At 37.0% G+C, this 25,418-nt stretch overlaps 6 protein-coding genes across 11 annotated transcripts; 2 read left to right on the plus strand and 4 right to left on the minus strand.

Moving 5' to 3' along the window:
* Positions 1-1,250: 1,250 nt before the first annotated feature.
* On the minus strand, positions 1,251-3,826 carry LOC137580524 (transmembrane 9 superfamily member 2-like). Of its 2 annotated transcripts, none has more exons than XM_068294601.1 (5): positions 3,607-3,826; positions 3,166-3,361; positions 2,187-3,106; positions 1,970-2,129; positions 1,251-1,903 (listed from the first exon to the last, which is right to left on the minus strand). In XM_068294601.1, the coding sequence occupies exons 3-5, from the start codon at positions 2,666-2,668 to the stop codon at positions 1,343-1,345; spliced, it is 1,203 nt and encodes a 400-aa protein (XP_068150702.1). In that variant the 5' UTR covers positions 2,669-3,106; positions 3,166-3,361; positions 3,607-3,826; the 3' UTR covers positions 1,251-1,342. The 2 variants fall into 2 exon arrangements, with proteins under 2 accessions (XP_068150702.1, XP_068150701.1); XM_068294600.1 differs by having other exon boundaries at positions 1,251-1,906.
* Positions 3,827-4,529: 703 nt separating this feature from the next.
* Fs(2)Ket (Importin subunit beta Fs(2)Ket) lies at positions 4,530-14,208 on the minus strand. 4 transcript variants are annotated; one of them, XM_068295845.1, is made up of 9 exons: positions 14,025-14,182; positions 13,614-13,833; positions 12,391-12,632; positions 11,296-12,324; positions 10,288-11,214; positions 9,451-9,935; positions 8,525-9,303; positions 6,279-8,454; positions 4,530-6,166 (listed from the first exon to the last, which is right to left on the minus strand). In XM_068295845.1, exons 2-6 carry the CDS (start codon positions 13,669-13,671, stop codon positions 9,537-9,539), a joined length of 2,655 nt encoding a protein of 884 aa, XP_068151946.1. In that variant the 5' UTR covers positions 13,672-13,833; positions 14,025-14,182; the 3' UTR covers positions 4,530-6,166; positions 6,279-8,454; positions 8,525-9,303; positions 9,451-9,536. The 4 variants fall into 4 exon arrangements, with proteins under 4 accessions (XP_068151946.1, XP_068151948.1, XP_068151947.1 ...); XM_068295847.1 differs by having other exon boundaries at positions 6,279-6,448; positions 8,274-9,303; XM_068295846.1 differs by having other exon boundaries at positions 6,279-9,303; positions 14,085-14,208.
* A 261-nt stretch (positions 14,209-14,469) lies between these two features.
* On the plus strand, positions 14,470-18,502 carry LOC137580567 (transmembrane 9 superfamily member 2-like). Of its 2 annotated transcripts, none has more exons than XM_068294660.1 (6): positions 14,470-14,587; positions 14,657-14,919; positions 15,778-15,972; positions 16,035-17,014; positions 17,088-17,247; positions 17,395-18,502. In XM_068294660.1, the coding sequence occupies exons 2-6, from the start codon at positions 14,761-14,763 to the stop codon at positions 17,896-17,898; spliced, it is 1,998 nt and encodes a 665-aa protein (XP_068150761.1). In that variant the 5' UTR covers positions 14,470-14,587; positions 14,657-14,760; the 3' UTR covers positions 17,899-18,502. The 2 variants fall into 2 exon arrangements, with proteins under 2 accessions (XP_068150761.1, XP_068150762.1); XM_068294661.1 differs by having other exon boundaries at positions 14,507-14,591.
* Positions 18,503-18,606: 104 nt separating this feature from the next.
* Amacr (Alpha-methylacyl-CoA racemase) lies at positions 18,607-19,930 on the minus strand. Its single transcript, XM_068294663.1, has 2 exons — positions 19,756-19,930; positions 18,607-19,695 (listed from the first exon to the last, which is right to left on the minus strand). The coding sequence occupies exons 1-2, from the start codon at positions 19,861-19,863 to the stop codon at positions 18,670-18,672; spliced, it is 1,134 nt and encodes a 377-aa protein (XP_068150764.1). The 5' UTR covers positions 19,864-19,930; the 3' UTR covers positions 18,607-18,669.
* Positions 19,931-19,989: 59 nt separating this feature from the next.
* Positions 19,990-22,250, plus strand: Ns4 (Nucleostemin 4). The gene is made up of 4 exons (XM_068295018.1): positions 19,990-20,191; positions 20,291-20,622; positions 20,682-21,873; positions 21,942-22,250. The coding sequence occupies exons 1-4, from the start codon at positions 20,113-20,115 to the stop codon at positions 22,067-22,069; spliced, it is 1,731 nt and encodes a 576-aa protein (XP_068151119.1). The 5' UTR covers positions 19,990-20,112; the 3' UTR covers positions 22,070-22,250.
* On the minus strand, positions 22,099-25,404 carry Rhau (RHAU helicase). The gene is given in 6 exon segments (XM_068295017.1): positions 22,099-22,458; positions 22,537-22,809; positions 22,875-22,988; positions 23,055-23,275; positions 23,277-23,448; positions 23,506-25,404. Coding segments are annotated over 6 exon segments (2,805 nt in total). The 5' UTR covers positions 25,329-25,404; the 3' UTR covers positions 22,099-22,256.
* Between the last annotated feature and the right edge of the window lie 14 nt (positions 25,405-25,418).

Consider the following 25,418-nt stretch of genomic DNA (forward strand, 5'->3'; position numbering starts at 1 on the left):
AAAGGAAATTTAGGTAACTCGTCAATTCCAATTCGTAAATTCAATAAAAATTTTAATATTTTGAAAATTTTGTACAAAAGGTTACAGTAATCGAGGTAATAAACTCATTGAAAGTTCTCAAAGGCGACAGTCTTATCTTTGCTAACAATATTTACATATTTATCATAATAACTAGAACGGAAATCTTAAACATAAACAGGAAGAAAGGATGTAATGGCATTTCGGCAAACTGGACACCTGTCTTCGAGGCGTTGTTCAAATTGCTGAGAGCATTCCTTGCACAAGCAGAGGTGACGACATGGCAGAATGACTATATTACGATTACGATCCATACAAATTACACAACCAGGACGATTATTCAATAGGTTTACATCCATGGGTGTGTCACGCATCTTCTGCATCATCCAAGCCAATTGTTGATCTGTCCAGAAGTAGGCACTTCTCATTTTGGCTGCCATTATAAGTCGCAAACGACCCAACACATATTCGGTCATAAAAATGTACAAATAGCGTCGATATGTATGCATAAGCATGAGAAGAACCAATCCTAAGGAGAGCAGAAACAAATTGTTCAATAGTTTCATGCCAAATTCGACACCAGAATTGAATACGACATCCAGCACGTTGTCGGCCAAAGCAATTATCGCTCGCGGCAGCAGCAGCACCACCCACAAGACAGCGGTTCCTATGGCAATCAATAGATTACATATAAATTCCAGAATCCCTTGGCCCACATTCTTAACAAGCCAGAATCCATCTTCAGTCCCGAGATAGACATAATTAAAAACATCAAACGTGATTAATCCCACATCATTACAGAAGCGGGATATTTCAGCAGCTCCGAATAGAATGAAATTCCAGCCAGCGAGTCCTCCTTCCACCAGGCAATATCCAACCAGCCAACTGCCCCACAGAAAGTAATAGATCACAGCCAAGATTGTTTCAATAACAAATGCAATCGGCTGCAGCAGCAACAGGTCGACCCAACTGCCTATGGTGACCAGAAGGGAAAACATTTTCGTTAAATCATATTAAATTGGCTGAATTTACTGAAATAACAAAAAAAATAAAATAAACACATAGACGCCGGCTGATGACAATCGATAGTTTAATCGATATTCATGGTGGCAAGTTGAACGATTTCACAACACTTAATATGTACGTGACGTCATAAAAGCAAGCGGTTGATCTCTTAAGAAAACGAAGACCGCTATTTGTAGATTTACATATAAGCAAATAATGTTATTAACTAAATTTCACGTATATAAAATTTTATTATATATATATATTTATGAACTTATTATAATTTTATTCTTTATACATTTAGAATTTCCATAAAGATTCATATATCTGCAACCAAGAAATTTTCTTTAGTTTTCTCAGGAGATTCAACAGCCACCGAAAGATTTGCATTGTAAAAGCCAACCTTCTTATCGACATTGCCAAACAATCTGTTTATAAACCACAAACAGGCAAGGAATCCAACTGATCCAGTCAATAGGAATAGCAACATTACCATTATGATGGTAAAGCCGAAATATAAGATTACTGAGGCCATATCAACATAAGACGGATGTTCATAGCAACAAAAGATGAACAAATAAAACGACACAAAACCGGAAGTTAGAAACGAACGCCACCACCAGTTATAGTCCTCAACACGCAGATGATCGTAGCAAAGTAGAATTGAAGCCTCGGCGCAGATTACGATTTCCAGGAGTAATATAAGTAAGAGGATCCCATAATTTAACGATGAAAGAGCATACTGAATGATGGGCAAGTTGATATAAAGGGTCAGAAATGGTAGCAAACCGCCGAACACAATCCCAGGAATGAGACGCGTTAAGATGGGTTTATTGGGAATCACTCGGGGAGTCTCACTAACGACCACATCTGATTCAGTCTTCTGTAAGGAATAGTTAAAAAATTATAATAATAAAACAGTTTATTTGTAAATACAAAAACATACCAGTTTGTAGAAACCAAAAAAGGTTCCTAGATACGTCAATGGAAAGGCCACAAAAAGCCAAAGTGTTAGCAAAAACGAAATCGAATTGAAGGTAAGGGATCCAGAGCTCTTATTTATATAAAATATCTCGCCCATCGCAATGACCAAGGATATAAGCAAACTGTAAAGGAAATATCAAATAAAATTAGCCCCAAATAGTCCAATCTTGAATACTTACCCTGGAAAATCAGCAGTGATAGCAGCAGTCTTTGTCCATTTCTGTCCTTCAAATCTTCTGTAGAAGCGTCCCGAAATATTACCAGCAAGTAATGCCAATAAACCAAAGACATGAATGGCAAAGTAAAGGACATGACCCTGATAGTCGGGAGTTTGAAAGACCACAGCAGCAAAGATTAAAGTAACCAACAAGGTAACCAAAATCTGAACACCACAACCAATCAAAGAAGACAAGAGTACAGCATTGGAGGGTGAGCGGAATACCTCGCATTGTAGCAAACTCCATGGCGGTTTTTCGAGAACCTCTTTTTTCGATAAACGCCTCAATAGTTTCCAAGTCCATAGGCTACAGATGAAGGCCAATATGAGCGATTCGAATATGGAAAACCACATGCTTTGATCGTAATTGTTGTTAATAATATCCCAACGATTTGACCATTTAAGCGAGTCATTACGGACAAAATTTACGCTAAAGCTATACATGATCGTTAGTTGCTTGCCATCCTGGAGGGGGGCATCGGTTATTATCTTAGTTGGAGAGTAATTGTGACAGACATCCTGGTAACTATAGGGTATAGCTTCTGATGTCACCTTTACAGCAACTATGCGGGCAATGCTCTTACCAAAACCAATACCCCAATCCTCATTGGCACCACCATTATAGGAAATCTCAAAATGCAAACGATTATTGGGATAATAAATTCTAGCATTTGTCCCATTAGAAGTAGTCACGATTTCCGAACTACCAACATCAAAGCCATCGGTACAAATTTCACCCAATCTTGCATCTTGACGGCATGATATCACGGGAATACTGTCCACAATCCAATGTTGTTTATACTTCAAACGGATGGCTTCCTTGAATTTATTAAGCCTCCGTTCGCTATCCTTATCGCCACCTGTATAGGTCTTCTTGCAGATCTAAAATAACAATACAATTATGTATGTATTTATTTCTAATTTTAAGTTATATTGCTTACCACAGTACATTTCGCATCTTGTTGGAATTCAATGTATATGGGAGACGGCTTTATCCGATCGCCCAAAAGTTCCTGACCAGTGTTTAGAATCGGTGGGTAACTCTCATCGGCCAGACAGAAATCAAAGTCATGATACTCAAAGGGTAAAAAGAGATTCCTTGCTGGTCAAACGATTCACAAACACCATCACCCAGGGCTAATCGGAGAAACAACGAATTTAATATGCATATGTAATTGTTTGGGAAAGACCGACTCAAAGGCAAAAGCTCTTTTCTCTGGGTAATTTGATCAGCCAGGTCAATTGTGAGAGTCTCTGGAGAATTATTGGCAATGTGCAGTAAACAGATGACTCATTGAACGCTATGCAACGGAATGGAAAACATATGTCCATCTAGCATCTTCAAACTGACCACAATTACCTCATCCTTTTTACTATATTACCTTGCAGGCTGAGTTTATATTAATGGCGTCTGATCTGGTGCAGTAGGTCACAGGTTCCATGTTGGGCCAGTAGAACGATTCACTTAACTTGGCCTCCAGCAGCACCACAAGGAGGCCAAAGAAAAAGGGAAAAGTTCCCAAAATTATTTTCATGTTTACTTATTTGCCGGTCTTTGTTTTGCTCTCGTTGAAGGAAATTTACACACTGAAAAATATTTGCTCAAATTGCGTCGTTTGTCGGAGAGAGAGCTTTTCAATGTCAGCAAAAAATAAAAGAAAGAGAGAGAATGCAAGAACTGGTTGCTTTTACTTCGACCACACAGAATTCTATATACTCTTAAAGCTTCTCGGCTCATGTTGGGTATTGGGATTAAGATACTTTACGATAAAATTTGCAGTTCTCTTTTTTTTGTTTTGTGGGACCATCGCCAAAACTTTCTATGTGCAGCTTTGGCTCAGGCCCGGAATCAGTCGGCGCAGAGCCTGTTTTTATCCAAACATCTAAATATAAGTTGTCATAAGATCACTTTCTAATGTGAAAATTGGAACGTGAAAGAAAATTGCAATTTAATATAGGCCCCATTTGTATGAGATCTACGTTCAGCACTTTTTCGTCTCCGTCCGGAAGAGAATAAACAGAAAAGCACATACACTTCATATTTATCTCCAGCTTATGATGAAATCCATTTGGTACTTTTTCAACAATTATTCTTCTTGGCCACACGATGATATTGAACCAGTAACCATCTCTTATTCCATTATTCAACATATCCGGGTTCTTTCCATCCCTATGATCATTCAAAGGCCGATAGTAAATTCCTTTTATCCAAATAGCATGTGTATGTATGTAATTGGAAAATTAGGATACGATATTGACATCTGAAACAGATAAATTTCCCCCAAATAAATTAAACTCGTGTGTGTTGTTTTCTCTACCATTCAAAAATTCTTTTATTCTCGCGATCTCTTTCTCTCCAACGTTCGCTCTTTCATACAAAACACATTTTACATTTTTGCTAAAATTCGTCACGTACAAACTAATCAGTCATACAATTGTTTTATGAACATTTAAGCCGCACTTTAAAATATTAAAAGAAAAGGGAAAACCAAACAAACAAATGTTTAATTTTACAGTATTTCTCTCTTTTACAAACATAAACTTAAAAGCTCATACTCATACTAATTTCTCTCTCACTACTTAAAATTAGTTATACACTAGCACGCACAGGAAAACATTTACGTACATTCATCATCATACATACAGACATACATCATTATCATTTTCATCCCTCTCATATATGTTTGTTTTGTAATTTTAATTGGCCAAAAGCACCGCGCGTCAGCTTTACCAATTTTCTCATATATATATATATAATATAATGTACATATATGTTTGTTTTTATTTTGTTTCTTTGTTTGTTTATATAATGTGTAATGTTTAGTATTTAATGTATGTATATTTGTTGTAAATTTCACTAGTTTACGTTCAAGTTTGTGTGTATTGTACGTAGAGTTGGTGTTAAGTCCCGTGGTGTAAAGTAATTTATGGTGAAGTCCTTAAGTAAGTTAAGTGGGTTAGTTGTGTAATGTATAAATAGTAAGTCTCAGTTCTCAGTATAAAATCAGTACCATATGTTACGTTTTCAATTTGTTTTTGTAGTAGTATTTCCCTTCTTTTTTTCTTCTAGTTTTATATTTTTACAAAAAATATGCTTCATTTTTATACATATATTCTTTTTATTCATTTTTGCTATACACTTTAATTCTGCTGCGCGTGGTGCTTTATTCTTAAGATTTATCTTAGTTTCTTCCATACACACACACACAGAGAAACACACACTTACATACATACATACAAACAGATATAAGTTGACACAGACACAAGCACACTCAATACAATGTTTTGTTTTTCTTTTGTTTATCAAATCACAGGCAAAGTTACAGGTTACAATTTTTTGTTTGTAGCACAGTGTTTAGTTGTTTACAAAAAATATTGTTCCTCAATATGTTTACAACAGACGACAGAAATGACACAACACTCTCTCTCTCTCTCTTTCTCTACATTACATCCATCTCTACATACTAAGAAGTCTTGGTAACCCGATCGAATTACATTAACTTCTGTACTTAACTTAATTTCAATGACATGAAATGATGATTTCTCTTAGTGGCTAAAAAATTTCAAACTTAAGAATTGTAAAATGATAGTTTATATATTTTTTTTTGCATTATAATTTTTTTTTTTTTCTTTTGATTGGAATGATAATAACCACACACAAATCTCAGTCACAGTCTCGCACACATGTTAAATGTATTTTAGAATTAAAATTAATAGTACAAACATTTCTTGCTTTCTTTTTGTGCTTTTTCTTTTATGTTTTGCATGTTTTTCATCCATTCTCTCTCTCTCTCTCGATTCGAACAACCATTTTGTCAATCATCACATAATTTCCACATCATACAACATCTCATACATCATCATCATCATCATTTTCATTTTCATTTACATCAATCACCATTCTCTCTCTATTTCTTTCTCTCATCAACTTTCTCTATCACCCTGTGAAAAATGTGCAAAGAAAAGAAGAAATTTGTTAATTTATTATGTGCTTAAGACAACTAACTACTAGTAATTATAGCAATTGTTTCATATTCTAATATTGATCACTTACATTTTGCATACCACAGCCATAAACGTACAAGTAGTTCCATTTCTTTTGGCGATCTCTGCTCTGTTTCCTCTTTGTTTGGAAATCATAGTCACCCAGCATTCAAGCAGCAGACATTCATCATTCATACATCAACATACATCATGTTGCGATTCATCGAGTTCCATTCAAAGCTAATGTTATGTATTTAATATATATATATTCTAATATTAATCTAATGAATTTGGCAAATTGTATTTCTAAGAGTTGTCATTTCGTAATTGTTCTTTGTATTTAATAAATATGTAACCTTGTATATGTGAAATGGGGGATGTGTTACCCCTGAAATTATGCAATACGCAATCAAAGAATTTTTTAGCAACAATGAAATTATTTTGTAAAGTCTTAAGGCTAAAAAAAGGCGTTTTGCACATTTTTCATCTTCACGACCTTTGAAAACTTCCAAATAGAAGTTTAAAAAAAAACGGAAATGTAAAATTTAGTGGCTAATTTAAAAAAATATTTGTGTGTTTAAGGTAAAACAATTATGAAATAGCAACTCTTTTTTTGGGAGATGAAAATAATATTTAAAAATTAAGAATTCATTTTGAAATAGAGAAAAACTGTTTGATGAATTCAAAATTTTTAAATTGATTTGCAGATCTTAGTCGACGACTACATTTCTAAACTATGCATATACTTTTCAAAATCATTTCATTCACACACATTAATGATCTAAGTATATGATAATTTAATTTTTGTGTGAAAAAAGATTTTAAACGGTTAGTTTTTGCATTTTTTAGATTGTTTTTTTTTTCTTTTAAAATTTCTCCTTTCTGGTTTTGTTCCATGTTTTTGTGTTTTATTTATTTTTTATATAGTAGTTTGTTTCGTTTTGTTGTCACGTCTTGCTTTAGGTAGTTTGTGGTTTTTGTATAAGTTAGTATACGTATATGTAAGTATGTTTGTTTGTATGTATGTATGTATGTAGTGGTGTAAACGATTTCTAAATTAACTGCGTGCTGTGTATCAAGTCCCAAAAAACAGTCGAAATCGGTTGTAAATTGTCTTTATGCGCATTCTATATTACTACTATATTAAATAATTGAAAATTGTACATACAAAAAGTTATATGACAAAACAAACAAACAAAAAAACGTACACAAAGTTTTCTACTCAATTTTGCATAACCTGGTCCATTGATTTGGTTAAATTTAGTGCTGGTTTTTGTTCCTTTTTTGTTTTTGCCTTTATATGTATAGTATGTTGTATATAGAATACGATAATATATGTATGTATGTATATATGCTGCAGGTAGTTGTTTGGTTGTTGTTATTTTAATTTTATATTTATTTTGAAAAATATTGCATTTTAAAAACCGGATGTCGTAAATTCCGATACAGTTGAACAAAAAGCATTTGTCAGATTAAAAATATTATTGTTCTTCTCAAACATCAGAATGTAAAACAATCCAGCCCAAAAGAAAGCCAAAATAATAGCAAATTGCATTTCTTTTTAAGTAAGCGTAGTTGGTTTTTTTTTTTGGAATCAATAATTCGAAATTGAATTCACTTTACATATTCTTTTTTGTTGTTTCGTTAGATATATAAATGTTGTGATTGGCTTGTATATATATGTTATACAGTGAGAAGACAAAGATCTAGAGATGTTTTTGTCAGGCAGTTTGGCTATTTCAAATTTGTTTCAATTGTAATAGAAATTAAGAAACTGTGGCTCAGAAACTGAAACTTAAAATGTTTAATTTACAAATATTTGGTTTATTCTGTTGCCTCGCCCCTGCATTTGTATTTGTACGTCCCTAAGAGTCAATTTTTTCGTAATTAGTTTTATAAGTTCTTTGCAGTCGTCTTTTTGTTTAGTTTTCTTCGTGTTTGTTTCAAATCCGTTTAAAATCTTTTTCTATTGTTTACTTAATTCTATAAATCATTCGTTTCTTTTTCACTAGACATGTTTGCAGTTTTAGATTTTTGTTGTTTCTTCTTTTTTTTCTCTTCTTACAATTAATAATATCACACACAAGACACATGCCACACATGCGCACGGGCACACAATGAAATGAATTGTCTTTATCCTTTGATTCTTGGGGGGAATAGGGGGAAAGAAATATCCATTCAATCATCACATGGCACCTTTCCAATCCACTCGCATCGAATTTCCAGACATCCATCACAGATTCACACTAAAGTATGTAGGATTTATTTGAAATGGGATAAAGAAACAAACATTTTCTCTCACTCTCTATCTCTCACCCATATTTTAGTCATTTGTTAATGCCCTCGTATCATTCATTCAATCACGTATATCAGTCGTCCAATCTCAGATTCAATGACACATCAACATTCAGTTCTAGGATACACATACATCATACATAATATTAAGATAGGCAAATCTCTCTCTCTCATTTATTATTTTCTCATTCACTCATAATTTCTTTCACACTTTACTCTCTGGCATTCGTTTTGGGGTTTTTTTTGTCGTTTCGTTTTTCTTTTAGTTTGGTTTTAAAGGGGAGGGGAGGAGGAATAGGAGAATACAATATATTAAAGCTTATAAACTAAATCGGATTTACGGTTTCTTTGTTTTGGAACGGGGAAGGAGAAGGAGGATTAGAGTTAATGTTTCCACAATTTCTTTTTCGTTTGGTTAAATGAATTTAATGCCGATTTTGTTCTTTCTCATTAAACACTTAAAAAATAAACTCTAAAATCGGTTTTTGGACATAAATATAAATTATAATGTAAATGTAGGAATTGTTGACCGAAAAAATAATCAATGGAAAAATTGTCAAACGCAGCCTGTGTTTCAGACACTCAAAATATATAATAACAAAGTTTGCTTTTAAATAATTTATCAATAATTACTAGAGCTTTTTGGCTTAAAAATAAAGTTTTGTATATATATAATAATAACTATCTATAAACAATATGTCTTAAATTTGTTCAAATGTTGCACAGCAACAATATATATATATACAATTTGGTAATATCGGACAAACAACACTCTTAGTAATAAAGAATTTCGGACTGGACTGAAATGAGAATGATGCATTTAAAAAGTTGTTAAACAAGAAAAGAAAATAAATGTTTATATGGGACAATGCATTTGCATATATAGGTACATACATACATATACATATACGTATGTAAATGTTTGTTTAAAACAAGTTAATACTCACCAGTTTAGCTGCAAAACATATACATTTAAATGGTATTAGTTTTGGGTGTGGGAAAACATTAACCTCATTCTCAATCTCTATGAAATTTACTGCGCCGGAACCTGGGTATTCATTTTCTTAATCTCCTTGGCAGCCCAAGTGCATAGCATTTTAGTGCGTTGCAATTTGGAACGTTTGCCCTCAGCCAGGAATTGTGTGATAATCATATCGTCAAGCAATGGATAAAGACGTGGCCCAAACGAACTGCAGAGATCGCCAATAAATCCAGCAGCACTGGCCATCATTGAATCGGAGACGTCACCCTCTTGGGCAATACGTTTAATGAAGCCAATTATGTGCATGAGATGCGGCTCCATATGCAACACATCATTATTAGCTTGCTGATCAACACCCTTAAGACCCTGAATAATGCCCGTGTAGGCTTCAAGAACACTTTCGCGCAATTCATTGATATACTCGCTCATGTCGTAGTTATTGGCATCAGTCTGCAAAAGATTAATAATAAATAAAGATCAATTGTATTTTACCTTAAACATATCAGATTACAGTAGATTATTTACTACCTTTTAGTCATTAATCACAGCTGTGTTTGTTTTTATCAATGAAAACTAGTTGTTTATAGCTAAAAATCTGCTATTAGAGAACCGAATCCATAAGTTCTACAGAAATGATCTTATTTAAACAAAGTTCTTTTGTTTACTTTACTCTTTTATGAAATGAAGAAAACAATATTTCCCCAATTTTTACTAATTTAAAAGCGAATTATGATAAATCAAAGATTCATGTCTATATATGACTAGAAAGTTACAATGCTCAACTGAGTAAAGTTTTACTTACTTGTAAATTGGAAGCAGCTCTCAGCATTTCAAGAACCAGATTCAAATATTTCAGGAAGTCACTGCCAATGCTTAGAGCCATATCACCAAAGGCTGAAAGAATTTGTGGCTTGACACTGCGATGCAAAGTTGGCTCAGCCAAATTATTCATCAAGACGGACATTATCTCATCGCAATAGGGTACAATTAATTGTTTCAGGGCACGGCAAATGTCACCGGTTACGCCAACAGCAGCACAGCACACTTGATATTCATTGTGATTCTTTAGACCCATTATGAGAACATCCTTGAAGGCTGGCATATATTTGGCAAATTGTATGCCTAAAAGTTCCACCAATGTCGACACAGCCATAAAGGCATCCTCCTGGACACCCCCGGATTTGCCAGCACTCGATTGGAACATTGTCAGCAAAGAGGTCATAATGGCATCCGATATTTGTGGAGCATCCTCTTCACGTACCTTGCGCAGCACCGATTGAAGTGTCGCACACAGTAGAGATTGCAAATCATTGAACTGATGACGATCACTGTGATTATTGATATGTGTTTCCATTTGCATGACCTGATTGAGACGTTCCAAAATGACAATTGTTGTCCTCTGCACAACCAAATAGCAATCTAGTGGAGAATTCTTAATCATATCCATTAGAGCTTCGTAGGCAGCGCTACGTAAATTGGCCTGAGCACCATCGGAACGATCTGTTGTCTCCAGCAATTGAGTAATAATGACTTCAAAGTAAGGCGATAGCGAATATGTTTCGGGAGTTTCTCCCTCTGCGGTTATAGCGGCTTCATAAGCAGCATTAGAGAGACCAATAAATGCCCAACAAACATTGGCTGCCACACGGGGTTCCGATTTCAGGCTAGTGACAAAGCATTCCAATAAAGTTTGCAGATATGTCTTATTAATAGCGGCCTCTGGGATAATCTAAGGGCGAAAAAAACAATTATTGTCGTAATAAACTTGTCTACACTTTCAAATTATATAGTTATATAAACTTATACTCACATCGCAGATGCGGCCAAAGGTCCAAGCAGTTGTATCTCTCACAATGACACTCGAATCGTACATCAAGCGGATAAGAGTGGGCATGGCTTGTTCGACAAGTGGTTTCAGTGTATTCGGCTCTAAGCCATTCAAAACTGAACCGAATGTCATAACAGCTGCATCACGATAACGCCAATTGGGCGATTCAATGTTCTCTTTGATGAATGGCAACACATGCGGAACAATCTCATCCTCACAACAAGTGGCCAAGAGCATAAGACACACAGATGAAGCTTTAGCTGGACTCCAAGTGTCCTCATCATCGCACTCATCCTGCTTGGTCAATTTTTCCACCAACACTGGTGTAAGGAATTGCAATGCCCCGCGAGCGTAATGTTTGGATACACGCTGTGGCGGACGACCCTGATCGGTAGCCTCTTGACTCTCAATGGCCAAATCGATCTCCTCATCGCTTACATTCGACCAGAATTCAATACCCTGCAAGGCAATGGCATCATTTTCTGATTTCATGGCCTCCAATGTGATGGGAAATAGAGCTTGAGCCATATATGGTTCCATAAACTGATAATATAAGGTCATAATCTTGACCAAACATTGCATAGCAGCCACACAGATTTGGGCATCAGCGCATTGTGTTGCCTCGCACACCACTTCCATTATGAAATTTCTTTCCATTTCCTTTTCGAAATTTGCCTTGGTAAATTCCAATGAGTTATTCAAAGCGGTTGTGGCTGCTAATCTGACATGGTTGCTTGGCTCCAATTTACGCATACCATGAATAATAGCAGTTAGCACCTGATTCGACTGGTTCTCCAATACACCATATTGGATATCCTGGCAAATGTAACCAATTGCTTCCAAGGCTGATTCACGATGCATTTCACTTGATGCCTCGTTGACCACCTTATTGACGAGAGTCTGGATAAGCATGCCCCAACGATTAATGGGCAATTCAATAACGGCGACATAGGCCACACATTGGGCGGCACATGAAGGTCGTGTATTCTCAGTGCCCAATGCTGATAAAATCTACAGAAACCATAAATCTCATTAATTTCATATCATATAACTAAATACTAAAATCTAAATTCTTACATTATTCTTAATAAGTTCTCTTGTTGAATCGGGAAATTGATGCCAACGCTCTTGATACTGTTGGCTAACCGTCTCATCTTTGCTAGTTAAATGGTTCTTTAATTGGAGACCAGCTGCCATACGAGCCACAGCACTATTTGTTATATTCACTAAAATTTCGGAAAGAGCCTTAAGGAACTCTGGCAAATTGCCAGCAGCTGCCTGTTCCAAAAAGTTCTTTGCGGAAAGTAGCTCATTTTTGTCTAGAAACAGAGAAGAAAATAGTAATTTAGCATTATTATTTTATTTAAACATTGATACAAAGAAATAAAGAACTAAGGCAAGTTCAGAGAGACACCTTGGAAACCTAATTTAAAACCTCTTAAGCCTCTGCTTGGCAAAACTTATTTCATGGTTTTAGTAATATTGAGAACTATGATGAGGTCGGAAGTTAAGGGCCACGGGCGGCATTTATGGTAAATCTCGTGATCACAAATGAAAAGTTTAAAAAAACTTTTTACTTATTCCTAATTCAAAAAAAGGTATTGAAGGTATGCATTTATCTCTGATGCACCATTTTCCAAAAATTCTGTCTCAATACACATACATATGTACCTAATCCACAGATTAAGTCTAGAAGTTAATTCATGTTTTGGAAATCGTTGTGCTTAAAATGTATGTATGTGTAAAGGATCTATCTAAACAAATGAAAACAATAAATATAAAGAAAATTTATTTATGTAAAGAAAACAGCATTGGATCCACTTATCAAATCAAGATCCAAATATCTTCACACTTTATTAAAAGTTTGTCAACTGTATTTGTAGGTTAAGTTCTATTCTTCGCCATTTTTCAAGCGATTTCAAAATCCTTAATCAGTAGAACAATTTGGCATAAGCATAATTGTATATACATATGTATGTACATACATATAAATGTATGTATTTATGTACATACATTTGTGTATATTTTAATATGCTTTAGCATACAAGCACATGAACCTCTGTATGAAATATACCCGCCATACATAAGTGTGCGTGTGTGTGTGCCCCTAGCAACCATACATACATACATTCCCATGCGATTACAACCCTGCGCAACTCATACATATGTATGCATATAACGCGCGCTCCTCCCGCCACCAGCATAAAAATGAAAAAAAAAGATAAAATTGCATAGAACACAAGATGTCCCTGAACGTAGCCCAATGCAAATCCTCGGAATTTTCAGTAATTTTCACTTACCTGGCGATACTGTCTTCTCCAAAATTGCAATTAATTGTCGCGTAATATCGGAAGTCATTTTTGCGCTTTTTTTGCTTTTTCTTTTTGTTTTACTTTACTTTCTATTTCGTCGTCAACGTCGTGCGTAGAGAATGTTGATAGAGGGAAGGAACGTGTATGTAAGGGTATTTTTCTTCGTAATCCTGCTTTTTATTATAGCTATATAATTGTTGTCGAACAGCTGCAAAAAATGTTTGGAATTAAGAATTAATATTGTATTTTTTACTTTGGTTGGTTTTTTTTTTTTGTTTTTTGTTGAGAGATTGCAACACCTTGAACGTCACAGAAATTGATTTTTTCTCTCTATTTTGCACACACACATTTGAAGCAAAGCCACACAGTTACTCAATTCCAATCACTTTATTGAGTCACCTTTGTTTCTAATATTTTTCTTCTTTGTGACACCTGCAAAAATATCGTAAGATTCTTTACCACGTTTGCGAATGTTGGACAAATTTATTTAAGATTATGTCAAATTGAGTTACAAAATCCGACTCGAAGAGCTGATGGTTTGTGGCTGAAAATGGAAGCAACCAGGCCGGTTCTGAATAAAAATTACAGTAGCCCTGGAACAGGGCGCTTGGTTTGCTTAAGGTGACAGTTACAATTTGAATTTTTGAACTCACATGCCAAAAACCCGACTCTACCCCATTTATAAGGTCAAGCTGAAGGACATTATCAACAATAACTAAATATTTTAAAGTGAATTTGCAAATAAAACATATTTGTATCTTAATAAACAAAATAGAGAAACCCTCGGGGCTACATTAAAGAATATATCGATGTTTCACAAAACCGAGTTGGCAAGTCTGTCAAATTTTATTCTTCTGTCATATGGCAACTCTCAAAATTTTATTATTCTGTTATACGGCAACTCTATGAGCAGGCAGTGCTGACGTTCAGCCAAAAAAAAAACCAAGAGACGAAAAGGAAACGTAGGTGGATACGAATTTTTTTGGTGCTGGCCAAAGAAATAACAACAATTATAACAAACATTTTTGCAGATACTGTCCTTCCTGCAACAGCTGCATCCCGCTGCTGTCGGCATACAAATAACAACAACAACAAATTTGCCTTTCCCTCCCCCGCAAATAATAGAGATAAAATCATGAGAATCCTGCCCAGATCGCCAATCAGAAGCTGCTGCCAACAGCTGGGTATGCTAGTGATTATGTTACATACGTTGGCAGTGGTCAATGGTTTCTACTTACCTGGCTTGGCACCGGTTAATTTCTGTAAAAAATCCGATGTCTCATCAACATGCAAGGTGTGTATGTGTGTGTGTGTGTGTATGAGTGCTTATTGCTCGTGTGTATGTGCGAATGTGTGTTTGTGTGTCTTCTGCCTTGGTGTATGTGTATTTGTTTTATGTTTTTAACAAAATTTTTAACAAATTGCAATGCTGATAAATTATAGTAATGGCCATCGTCTCCCCTCCCCCCATGCTTGTTGTCTTTCCCTTGCCTGTCTGTGTGATTTCCCCCCAGTTCAGGCGGAAGTTAGCGATAAGGCAAACACTGGTACTTCATATCCAAGTAATAGACCAACCTATAGTAGTTTGCTTCACCACCATCTCTTTTGTGGCACACATGCTTAGAATCTGTTGCTGACGTCGACGTTTAGTTTTGTTCGTTTCATTCTTTTGTGTATTAGGCACGCTTCAAATATGTTTTCATATACATATGTACATATCTACGATCGACAACCATTAGGAATTGGTTAAATTTGTCTTGTTAGTTCAGTTGGTTGGCCTACATTGCCCAACTGTAACAGTCAAATTATGTACGTAAATTGCACATTGTTCAGTCTGTTAGTACTCCAACCATGTATGCATATAAAAACATGTTTAAAATTAGACCAGATTCTATTTACTAAGCACCAGCAATACTCTTTCATTCTTACCATAAGAGTCAATACATTTGAAACCATATCCGATTTTATATATTTATTACTCTATGTAACTTATCCGATTGAAATATTACACATTTCCAAAGTTGATGTTTGTGTTTTAGATTTTCTTTTTGAGAATTAAATATGCAAATTTATAAGCGATTTCAAAAAGTCTTATAGATATAAAATGATTTATTAATTTATTTATTCATTTTTATTGAATTTCCATTTCCAGTCGGATGTTATATTGTACGTAAATCGTTTAAATACAGAAGAATCGGTTATACCCTATGAGTATCATCATTTTGACTTTTGTCTCGGTAAAGAGGAGAATTCACCAGTGGAGAACTTGGGTCAAGTGGTATTTGGTGAACGCATACGTCCTGGGCCCTATAATATTCAATTTCTGGAGAATGTTGAGTGTGCCAAGGTAAGATATAAGATAAAATTAATTAGCCATAAACTTAATTATATTTTTGATTTCATATCTAGGCCTGTACCAAAACCTACAAGGGCGGACAAACCGATAGCGATCGTCGCATGATGGTGCTAAAGAAGGGAATCAGTTTGAATTATCAACATCATTGGATTGTCGATAATATGCCAGTGACATGGTGCTATCAGCTTGAAAATGGAAAGCAATATTGCAGCATTGGCTTTCCCATGGGTTGTTTGGTGCGTCAGGATAGCGATGGTTGTCCCATTAATTCGATGTACAATAAACCATTGCACTATTATCCCTTCAATCATGTGGATCTTGAGATTACGTATCACAGTGGTGCTGCCGAGGAATGGGGCAGCATCCCTAGCAGTGGTCGCATTATATCGGTAAAGGTCTCACCGAAATCTATTAATCACGTGGATCCGGAGAAACCCAATTGTCAAAGCACCGATCCATTGGCCATTAAAGATAGTTCCCTCAAGTCTGGCGAAGTTTTGAACATTGTCTATACTTATGGTGTGAAATTCACACAAAATAATGATGTTAAATGGTCATCTAGATGGGATTATATTTTGGAATCTATGCCACATACAAACATCCAATGGTTCTCCATATTAAACTCATTGGTTATTGTCCTATTCCTTAGCGGCATGGTGGCCATGATTATGCTGCGTACACTGCATAAGGATATTGCCAGGTATAATCAAATGGACAGCGGTGAGGATGCCCAGGAGGAATTTGGCTGGAAATTGGTTCACGGTGATGTCTTTCGACCACCACGTAAAGGAATGATCTTATCGGTTTTTCTTGGCTCTGGCGTTCAAGTGTTGGTCATGTCTATGATAACATTGGGATTCGCTTGCCTAGGTTTCTTGTCACCAGCTAATCGCGGTGCTTTGATGACCTGTTCCATGGTGCTATTTGTCTCACTGGGCACGCCAGCTGGTTATGTTTCGGCCAGAATTTACAAGAGTTTCGGTGGCGTCAAATGGAAGAGTAACGTTATCTTGACCTCCATTGTGTGTCCAGGGTGAGTTTGGAAAACGAAACATTTCTATTTATCTTTTCATTAATCGGTTCTTGTTCTTAAATTTACTGTTTAGAGTGGTATTCTCCCTGTTCTTTGTGATGAATCTGGTTCTGTGGGGTGAGAATAGCTCCGGAGCTGTGCCCTTCAGTACATTAGTTGCACTGCTAGCTCTTTGGTTTGGTGTCTCTGTGCCCTTAACATTTGTAGGTGCCTATTTTGGTTTCCGCAAGCGCGTAAGTATCAAATGCAAAAAAAATAAATGCTCGCATTGTCATCATGTCGTAGCAATAGTTATTAATAGCCCCAAAAGTGTGGTGGTTATTAAAACAGTTCTTTATCACAATAGCATTCTGATATCATAATTTTCGTTCGATTTACAGGCCCTGGAGCATCCAGTACGTACAAATCAAATACCTCGACAGATTCCCGATCAATCCATCTATACACAACCCATTCCTGGCATTGTGATGGGTGGAGTTTTACCATTTGGCTGCATTTTCATACAGCTCTTCTTCATCTTGAGTTCACTGTGGTCGAATCAAATGTATTATATGTTTGGATTCCTCTTTTTGGTCTTTCTTATACTGATCATAACGTGCTCGGAGACAACCATATTGCTATGCTATTTCCATCTATGCGCCGAGGATTATCATTGGTGGTGGCGTTCATTCCTAACGTCCGGATTTACTGCTGTCTACTTGTTCATCTACTGTTGTCACTATTTTGTGACAAAACTTTCGATCAAGGATAGCGCATCGACGTTCCTATACTTTGGTTATACGGCCATTATGGTATTCTTATTCTTCTTGCTGACGGGAACAATTGGATTCTTTGCGTGCTTTTGGTTTATACGAAAAATCTACAGTGTGGTTAAGGTCGACTAGATTTTTGGTTTTTTTTACACCACAAAACTTAACACTTAAGCAAAATGTGTGTGCGTGCGTGAGTGTGTGATTTCTGCGACAGTAAGACAAAATGTTTTCTGTACATTATATTGTAATTGAAGTGTATGCATATATTTCTATATATGTGTAATATGTTGTAGTACGAAGCGCGCAATAATCTTTATATAAGAGAAACTGGGTAAAAAAAATAACCCAATTTGTATAGTTCACACTTTTCATTCTTTATTATTCTTTAGGCCTTAAAAGTTAGCAATGAATGTGTCCATTTCAGAAAGAAAGAAAAAAAGTTATAATCATATTCGTAAGAAAAACGATAAACAAAAACAAAACTGTATTCAAGTTATATCCTGCTCCTATCCTTAGATTCGCCTCAGCAATTTATAGACTCGAGTTTCTGACCTTAAAGTACTTTTATGTATTTTGTAATATCCCATAAAGAGGCCTGTCTGATAAAATTGATTTAGTTTCCTTTTTCTTGCAGTTTAAAATGTGTAATATTTCTAAATAATTTAGTTTAACTATTTAAATCTAACTTGGAAAACAAAAACTACAATAAAATAAATTATAAAATAATACAAGTCAACTTATTTGGATTTGCCAATGAAACATATTGTAAAAGTTCTGATCTGAAAATGTTCTTCAAGTATCTTTTTTAGGATGAAAACAAGAATTTTCTTTTTAAATAAGTTTTCTGTAACAAAAATTACCAATCGGGGGTTTTATTGAATTAAAATAATAAAAATCTCAATGCTACAATTTGGCCTTGTTATGGTTAGTAGGTAAAGATAATATGCCTTCATGCATTAGTTGCTTTAGTTCGTCTGGTTCCAAGTCCAACTCGTTCAATAGTTGTTCCTGATTATCCTGTTTTGGCCACGCTTTACCTGGTGTACGACTTAAGCTTGGAGCTGGACGTGGCAACCATCTTTTACCTACATGTTGAAACATATTTCTCTCAATATTATGGTCATGCTGATGTGCTTGACGCCAATCTATCACAGGATATACACAAGCATCCAAATCTTCAAATATTTCTGACCATTCCGCTTGGGTTTTGGTTAGAAATGATTCAGTTAGCAATTCTCTGCCTCTTTGCTGGTGCTCCTCGCCGAATTGAGACAAATCATCGGGAAGATTTAATTTTTGCCTAATTATTTCGAAAAATTGCGGTTCCAAAGCAGCCACAGACATGAAGAGACCATCCTTGGTCTCGTAGGTGTCATAGAAATAGGCACCACCGTCAAGCATATTGGCACCGCGATCGCCATGTGGTGTCCAAATACCCAGATCCCGAGACAGGAATAACCAACTGGCCACATATGCAGCGCCTTCTACCATGGATGAATCAACTATTTGCCCTTGACCAGAGCGGTAACGCTCCAAGAGGGCCAAACAAATACCCAAAGCACAGATTACGCTGCCGCCAGCAAAATCGGCCAAGAGATTAATGGGCGCGGTGGGTTTTTCATGCTTTCGACCCAGCATAGAGAGTACACCCGAAAGCGCAACATAATTCAGATCATGTCCAGCTCTAGACGCAAGTCGTCCAGTCTGGCCAAAGCCAGTTAATCTGGCATAAATTAAACGTGGATTTGCCGAACAAAGTTGTTCTGGACCCAAGTTCAGTTTTTCCATGACCCCGGGTCGAAATGGTTCAATAAGGACATCTGATTTTTGGGCTAGCCTCTCCACTAGCTGTTGTCCTTTAGGCTCCTTTAAGTCAACACACATGGAACGCTTGCCATGCTGCAGGACATCCAAGGAATTTTCCACGACCTGTTGAATATTGAAAGGTAGTAAGGATGTAAGATGGGAAAAAATTTACTTTTACGTTACCCTATCAATTCGTGTCACACTAGCCCCAAAATCGCTTAGAATTTTACCACACAAAGGACCTGGGGCAAGGCCCACAAATTCTAATACCTTTATGCCTTTCAGTGGCATTTTTTTAACAACAATTTAAATGTTGTTTTTATTTGCACTTTGAACATATCATGGCTGGCATATCTAGCCGAACTCAAGCCAAAAGCTAAAAGCCCTGTTAACGGCTGAGCTTTTCAACATCAACTTGTCAGCACTAACAGAATGTCGGTGGAAAAGAGACACAATAACAAAATCTTTAATTTCAATTAAAAATTAAATTTAATACTAACTCAAACGGGTTGGACATAAGTTAGAAATTATAATTTCGTAATGCCTCAACAGCGACGCAAAGTGGCCTTCAGTGGCAAGAAAAAGAAAGATCAATTGCTGCAAAAACGCAACACAAAAGGTAACAAAAAGTTCGAACAATCCGCCCCTCTACTACGCCCTACACCCTCTTTGGATGATTAGCCGGTTCGATTCTAATGTTTTTTTAATGATCCATCAGGACCACCAAAGTATTTGCGCAGCACTCAAGAGTCCTACGAAGACAGCGATGTGGCACCAGAATCTTCACGTAAGCTAATGGAACAACCCTTTGGCCGTGGAGGCAATCGAAATAAGAATGTGAATCGTTATAATCTGCAATTCTATCAGGAGAGCAAAAAAGAAGTGGAGCAAATGAAACAGGAGGGCTTTAAACCTTTAGACATCCTCAGCGCCAAAGAACGTGAAATCGATGGGCGCTATTTCACAGATTTCAACTTTCCCATACGCCCTCCTTGGAATGAGAGTAGCTCGAAGGAGCAGCTTGATCGCAGCGAGAATCGTTATTTTAAAGTAAGATTGGTTAGTTTGTAGAATATTCATTTCCTATCTTATCATTTCTTTCGTTTTAGGAATATGTAGACGAATTGCAAAAGAAGCAACGCAATGGTGATATAAAAGAACTCTCTCTATTCGAATTGAATTTGGAGACTTGGCGTCAATTGTGGCGCGTATTGGAATTCTCTGATATTTTGCTAATCATAGTGGATGTACGCTATGCCTCATTGATGTTTCCACCATCCCTGTACGACTTCATAATCAAGACGTTAAAAAAGCATGCAATTGTTGTCTTCAACAAGGTGGATCTTGTCGAGCCTGATGTGGTAGTGGCTTGGCGTTCATATTTCAATGAACATTATCCCCATTTGCCAATTGTTCTGTTTGCATCTTATTTACCGCGTTCCCGTAAGGGCAATCAACGTGGACCACAAGCTTCACATCGCAGAAGCATGGAGGGCGTCTATAATATTTATCGAGAATGCCAGCGCTACGTACACGGTGAAGTTGATTTATCGGCATGGGAGCAAAAAATACGCGAAGATATGCGTAGTGAGCAATTGGATATACTGGAGGACGTGGCCACTGTAACGGGCGAATTGAAGATTAGCAGCAGCATCGATACCACACCCCATGAGCATGTGAAATACCACAATGGCATCGTGACCATTGGTTGCATTGGCTTTCCCAATGTGGGTAAATCTTCGCTAATCAATGCATTGAAAGGACGTAAAGTGGTTAGTGTTAGTCGCACACCGGGCCACACGAAACATTTCCAAACTATATTCCTAACGCCATTGGTTCGTCTCTGTGATTGCCCTGGCCTGGTTTTTCCATCAGCTACACCAAAGTCATTGCAAGTGCTGCTTGGAAGTTTTCCAATTTCCCAATTGGCAGTGCCTTATCGATCGCTTCGCCTACTAAGCGAGCATTTAAATTTGCCGCAATTATTGCGACTGCATTTGCCGGAGGACTATGATGAATGGTCAGCAGTGGCCATTTCCGATGCTTGGGCCTACAAACGAGGCTTTCTAACGGCTAAGGCAGCTCGACCGGATCGCTATCGGGCGGCAAATCATATTCTACGCATGTGTTTGGCTGGCCAACAACAATTGGTCTTACAATTCTATCCACCCGGTTACGAGGAGCAGCGTGATAAATGGTTGCAACATCCCGATTTGGCGGAGGTCAAAAACTATCAACAGGTGGCTTTAGATGAACCAGAATCGGAGACCAATGAGGATACTTCATCTGTTTGTTCGGACAGTAAGTTTTATTTGGAAAGCTTCGAAATTTATATAAGTCATCATCAAATTTGTTTTATTTACTCTCAGCTGCTGATAGTGAAGACGATGATGAGGATAGTTCCAACGATGAAACCAATGCTGATGAAAGTGAATGTACAGCCGAACAAGAAGCTCCACGTTCTCGAAATGTTTTCGCATTGCTCGAGGACGATTAAGATTCTTCAAAAAAGAAAAGAAGAGAGCGTTCAAACCGAATTCGTCTTTATTCTTGATATTCGTTATAGCATGCCTCTTGAAGTTCCCATCATCTATATATATATATAAATTATTTATATACTAACTTATACGAAAACGAAACAACAAACTAAAATACATTAAAAATATTTTTGGTACCAACATAGATTAATTTTCTTCCTCGGCGGACATATAGTCCCCTCCGTCAATATCATCCAACGAAAGTATCAATTCAATTGCCTCGAGCAAGAAATTATCATCACCACAATTATTGAGTGGGGCTGGATGAAGAGCTTTCTTAAGGAGCAGTCTTTTAAGCATTCCACGCAGTTCAATAACTAAATTGGCGGATTCTTCATTGCATTTAAAACTGCATAAACAAAAAGTAGAAATGTAATTAAGCAAATTACGAAATTTGTTTATATAAGTAGTTTCCATTTTTACTCACTAATACGTTTTGGCAACAGACAAAAATGGAATATTTTCATGCACTCCCATCTCAACATCGTCTCCAAATATGAGTAAAGCCATGGGAAATACCATGGTAGAGTCAAGTAGATAGAGATCATTTGATTTCTGGCGTTGAAAATATACAAAATAGCCAGACTCAAAAGAAAATGCACCACTATTCACAGAAGATGGATGGAAATTAACACGTCGCCCATCATCTGTGGACATTTGATGAATGGCACGCACATGATTCTTTAACTGGCGGGCTTTCCTGCAATGACAAAAACAAAACATTCATGAGTGATTTTAAAAATTTTTCCTATGAACAGAACTTACCTCAAATGCGCCATATTGGGATAGAGTCCAGCTCCAATAATGGCACGCAATAGAGTAATCTTTTCCGAATTTTTATTCGAGTCAGGATGTTGGCAATTTCCATTTTTTAGGAATCTGAAAATTAAGATAATATAAGTTATTTTAGATAGGTAATAAGTCTCTACTACTACTAGTATTTACTTGTATCTATATAGAGACTCTGAGAATTGATTTTTCATGCGTTCCAATTGATTTAAGGTCATGAAACTCAAGAAATTTTTATAACAATATTCGCGTTCACGGTGAGCCTGCCGATTTTCTCGATAACAGACTATAGTATTATGTATCATTAAATGATCGCTGCGCATATTGCGGGCAAAAAGTCGTTTAGCTTCATCGGCCCTTTTCTCCTGGCCCAGGGGGGGAATAGAAGGGAGATTTAAAAGATAAAGCCGCAGCCGCCGAAGTGATGGGATCAAGGCAACCAAATAATGCCGACATTAAGATCATTTTACCCATTTGTGGATCGACCGGTAACTTTGCCAAATGCATGCCGAGGGGAGTTAAAGTGTCAGAGCAGTCTAAACATTCAATGCTGAAATTTAAAATCAATTAAGGTTTATTTGTCTTTGGTTATCATTTCAGAACTCACCGTTTCAGTAACTTTATACCATTATTAATAGCTTCTTTAGGCGGGGCATTTATCAGGGTTTGCAAAAATTGATGGGGATCATCGATGTGTAGCAATTTTAAACTCAATATAATCGATTCCAGTTTGCAACGCATAATCTCTGGTGTGGGTATTTCGGCCATTCTCCGCTCACGGGCTCGACTGAAGAGATTGTAGCATATGCCAGGACTTACACGGCCGGCCCGACCCTTACGCTGTTGCGTATTGGCCAGAGTAACCCAATCCTCTTCCAACATTTGAATATTGCTTTGAATATCGTAGCTGCTTGTCTTGGTGCGTCCGGTGTTAATGACATACACCACATCATCGATGGTAACCGATGTTTCTGCTATAATGCTGGATATGATCACCTTACGTTTGCCTTGTGGAACACGTCGAAAAATTGCTTGCTGCTCTACGGATGGCATTAACGAATGCAGGGGATATAGAATCAATCTATCACACCAATGTTGTCCTTTTGGAGATTGCGGTTTCTCTAGCAGATTAAAGAGTTGCGAAATCCTTTCGAAACCTGGCATAAAAACAAGAATGGCCCCTTCTGGCTTCCGTTCGCATATATAATATATAAGATCGGCTATAAAATCGATGCATTCGCAACCTTCGGACTCGGGTACACGCAAAGAATCTAAAACGCGATTGTCATAATTGCCACGTATAGCCCTTATATAGGGCTCCACCATATTTCTGTGTTCCAGTATAGACTCGGGTTTCCTTCGACGATTTTTGGTATTACTTTTGAATTGATAGCCAGTCAGTGATAGAATATCTTCCAAATAAAGCATTTCTACGGGAAACATTACTCCCTCAATGCGAAACATGGGACATTTGTTAAAATAATCACAAAAGTCCTGTTCCTTTACAGTGGCGCTCATTAGGATGACTTTAAGTTCAGGGCGATGAGGCAATATAACCTTAAGTAGGCCCATTAACATATCTGTTTCTACGCTTCGCTCATGAATCTCGTCTAAAATCAAGACACTAACACCATGCAACAACGGGTCGGACTGCATTTGTTGTAGAAGTACTCCAGTTGTGCAGAAATTAATAGACCCACGTTCCCTGGCCTTGCAACTCTCCAAACGAATTTGATAGCCTACCGACTGGCCGAGACTTTCGCCACGTTCATAGGCCACGCGCTCCGACACAGTTATGGCCGAAATTCGACGCGGCTGAGTGCATATAATGCGACAAGAGGACCCCCTGCCCTGGGAGATTTCGTAGTCCAAAAGGATTTGTGGCACTTGGGTAGTTTTGCCACAACCCGTGCTGCCCACTATTAATATGACCTGATTCTGCTTGATTGCCTCTATAATATCTTGGCTATGGGCCATTGTGGGTAGTCTTAGACGCGCCTTCTGACGCTCATCTCGATGGATGGTGGTCATGCGGTTTTCATATTCTGTGAGTAATTTTTCATCTATTCTGGAATTACCAAAATCTGTATCCTTATGCATTTCCTTTGTCTCAGCGAGATATTCATCAAATGTAACAGTTAACAAATGACGAAAATGATTGTTGAATTCCTCATCCAAACCCCCTTCAGCTGGCGCCATTTTAAAGCGCTCCAGGCAACTCTTGACTCTGTTTAAAATCTCAAATGGCAAACTCAAATCCGGACCCATCCGTATGCGTGGTGCATCTTCGCCGCGTTCCTTCTTACGCTGACGCGATAGGTTTTTGTAGTATAACCCAATCTCCTTGCCGCGTAATCCTGGTGGCCGATTATTCTTACGGCCATGTGACTTTGAACCAGAAGGTTCATCTGCACCAATTCCGCGTTCCATTTTTTTTGTGTGATTTTGTTAGTGTATTATTTACTTCAACCGGTGAAACAGAAAGAACTCAATCAGAACAGCTGGGCAGCTATTACTAGA

Source organism: Drosophila tropicalis, unplaced genomic scaffold, assembly GCF_018151085.1.
Source record: "Drosophila tropicalis isolate 14030-0801.00 unplaced genomic scaffold, ASM1815108v1 contig_845, whole genome shotgun sequence".
In the NCBI taxonomy this organism is placed as follows: Eukaryota; Metazoa; Arthropoda; class Insecta; order Diptera; family Drosophilidae; genus Drosophila; species Drosophila tropicalis.

What these genes read in the sequence shown, in the direction of transcription:
- LOC137580524 (XM_068294600.1), bottom strand. Translation starts at nt 2,668, where the DNA reads ATGTATAGCTTTAGCGTAAATTTTGTCCGTAATGACTCGCTTAAATGG. An exon ending in ATCACTGCTGATTTTCCAGG is followed by an intron (nt 2,130 to 2,186) that starts GTAAGTATTCAA and finishes TTTCCTTTACAG; the next exon opens with TTTGCTTATATCCTTGGTCA. An exon ending in TTTTTGGTTTCTACAAACTG is followed by an intron (nt 1,907 to 1,969) that starts GTATGTTTTTGT and finishes TATTCCTTACAG; the next exon opens with AAGACTGAATCAGATGTGGT.
- LOC137580567 (XM_068294660.1), top strand. Translation starts at nt 14,761, where the DNA reads ATGAGAATCCTGCCCAGATCGCCAATCAGAAGCTGCTGCCAACAGCTG. An exon ending in ATGTCTCATCAACATGCAAG is followed by an intron (nt 14,920 to 15,777) that starts GTGTGTATGTGT and finishes TTCCATTTCCAG; the next exon opens with TCGGATGTTATATTGTACGT. An exon ending in ACCTCCATTGTGTGTCCAGG is followed by an intron (nt 17,015 to 17,087) that starts GTGAGTTTGGAA and finishes TTTACTGTTTAG; the next exon opens with AGTGGTATTCTCCCTGTTCT.
- Amacr (XM_068294663.1), bottom strand. Translation starts at nt 19,863, where the DNA reads ATGCCACTGAAAGGCATAAAGGTATTAGAATTTGTGGGCCTTGCCCCA. An exon ending in GTGTGACACGAATTGATAGG is followed by an intron (nt 19,696 to 19,755) that starts GTAACGTAAAAG and finishes AATATTCAACAG; the next exon opens with GTCGTGGAAAATTCCTTGGA.
- Ns4 (XM_068295018.1), top strand. Translation starts at nt 20,113, where the DNA reads ATGCCTCAACAGCGACGCAAAGTGGCCTTCAGTGGCAAGAAAAAGAAA. An exon ending in GCAAAAACGCAACACAAAAG is followed by an intron (nt 20,192 to 20,290) that starts GTAACAAAAAGT and finishes ATGATCCATCAG; the next exon opens with GACCACCAAAGTATTTGCGC. An exon ending in TTCATCTGTTTGTTCGGACA is followed by an intron (nt 21,874 to 21,941) that starts GTAAGTTTTATT and finishes ATTTACTCTCAG; the next exon opens with CTGCTGATAGTGAAGACGAT.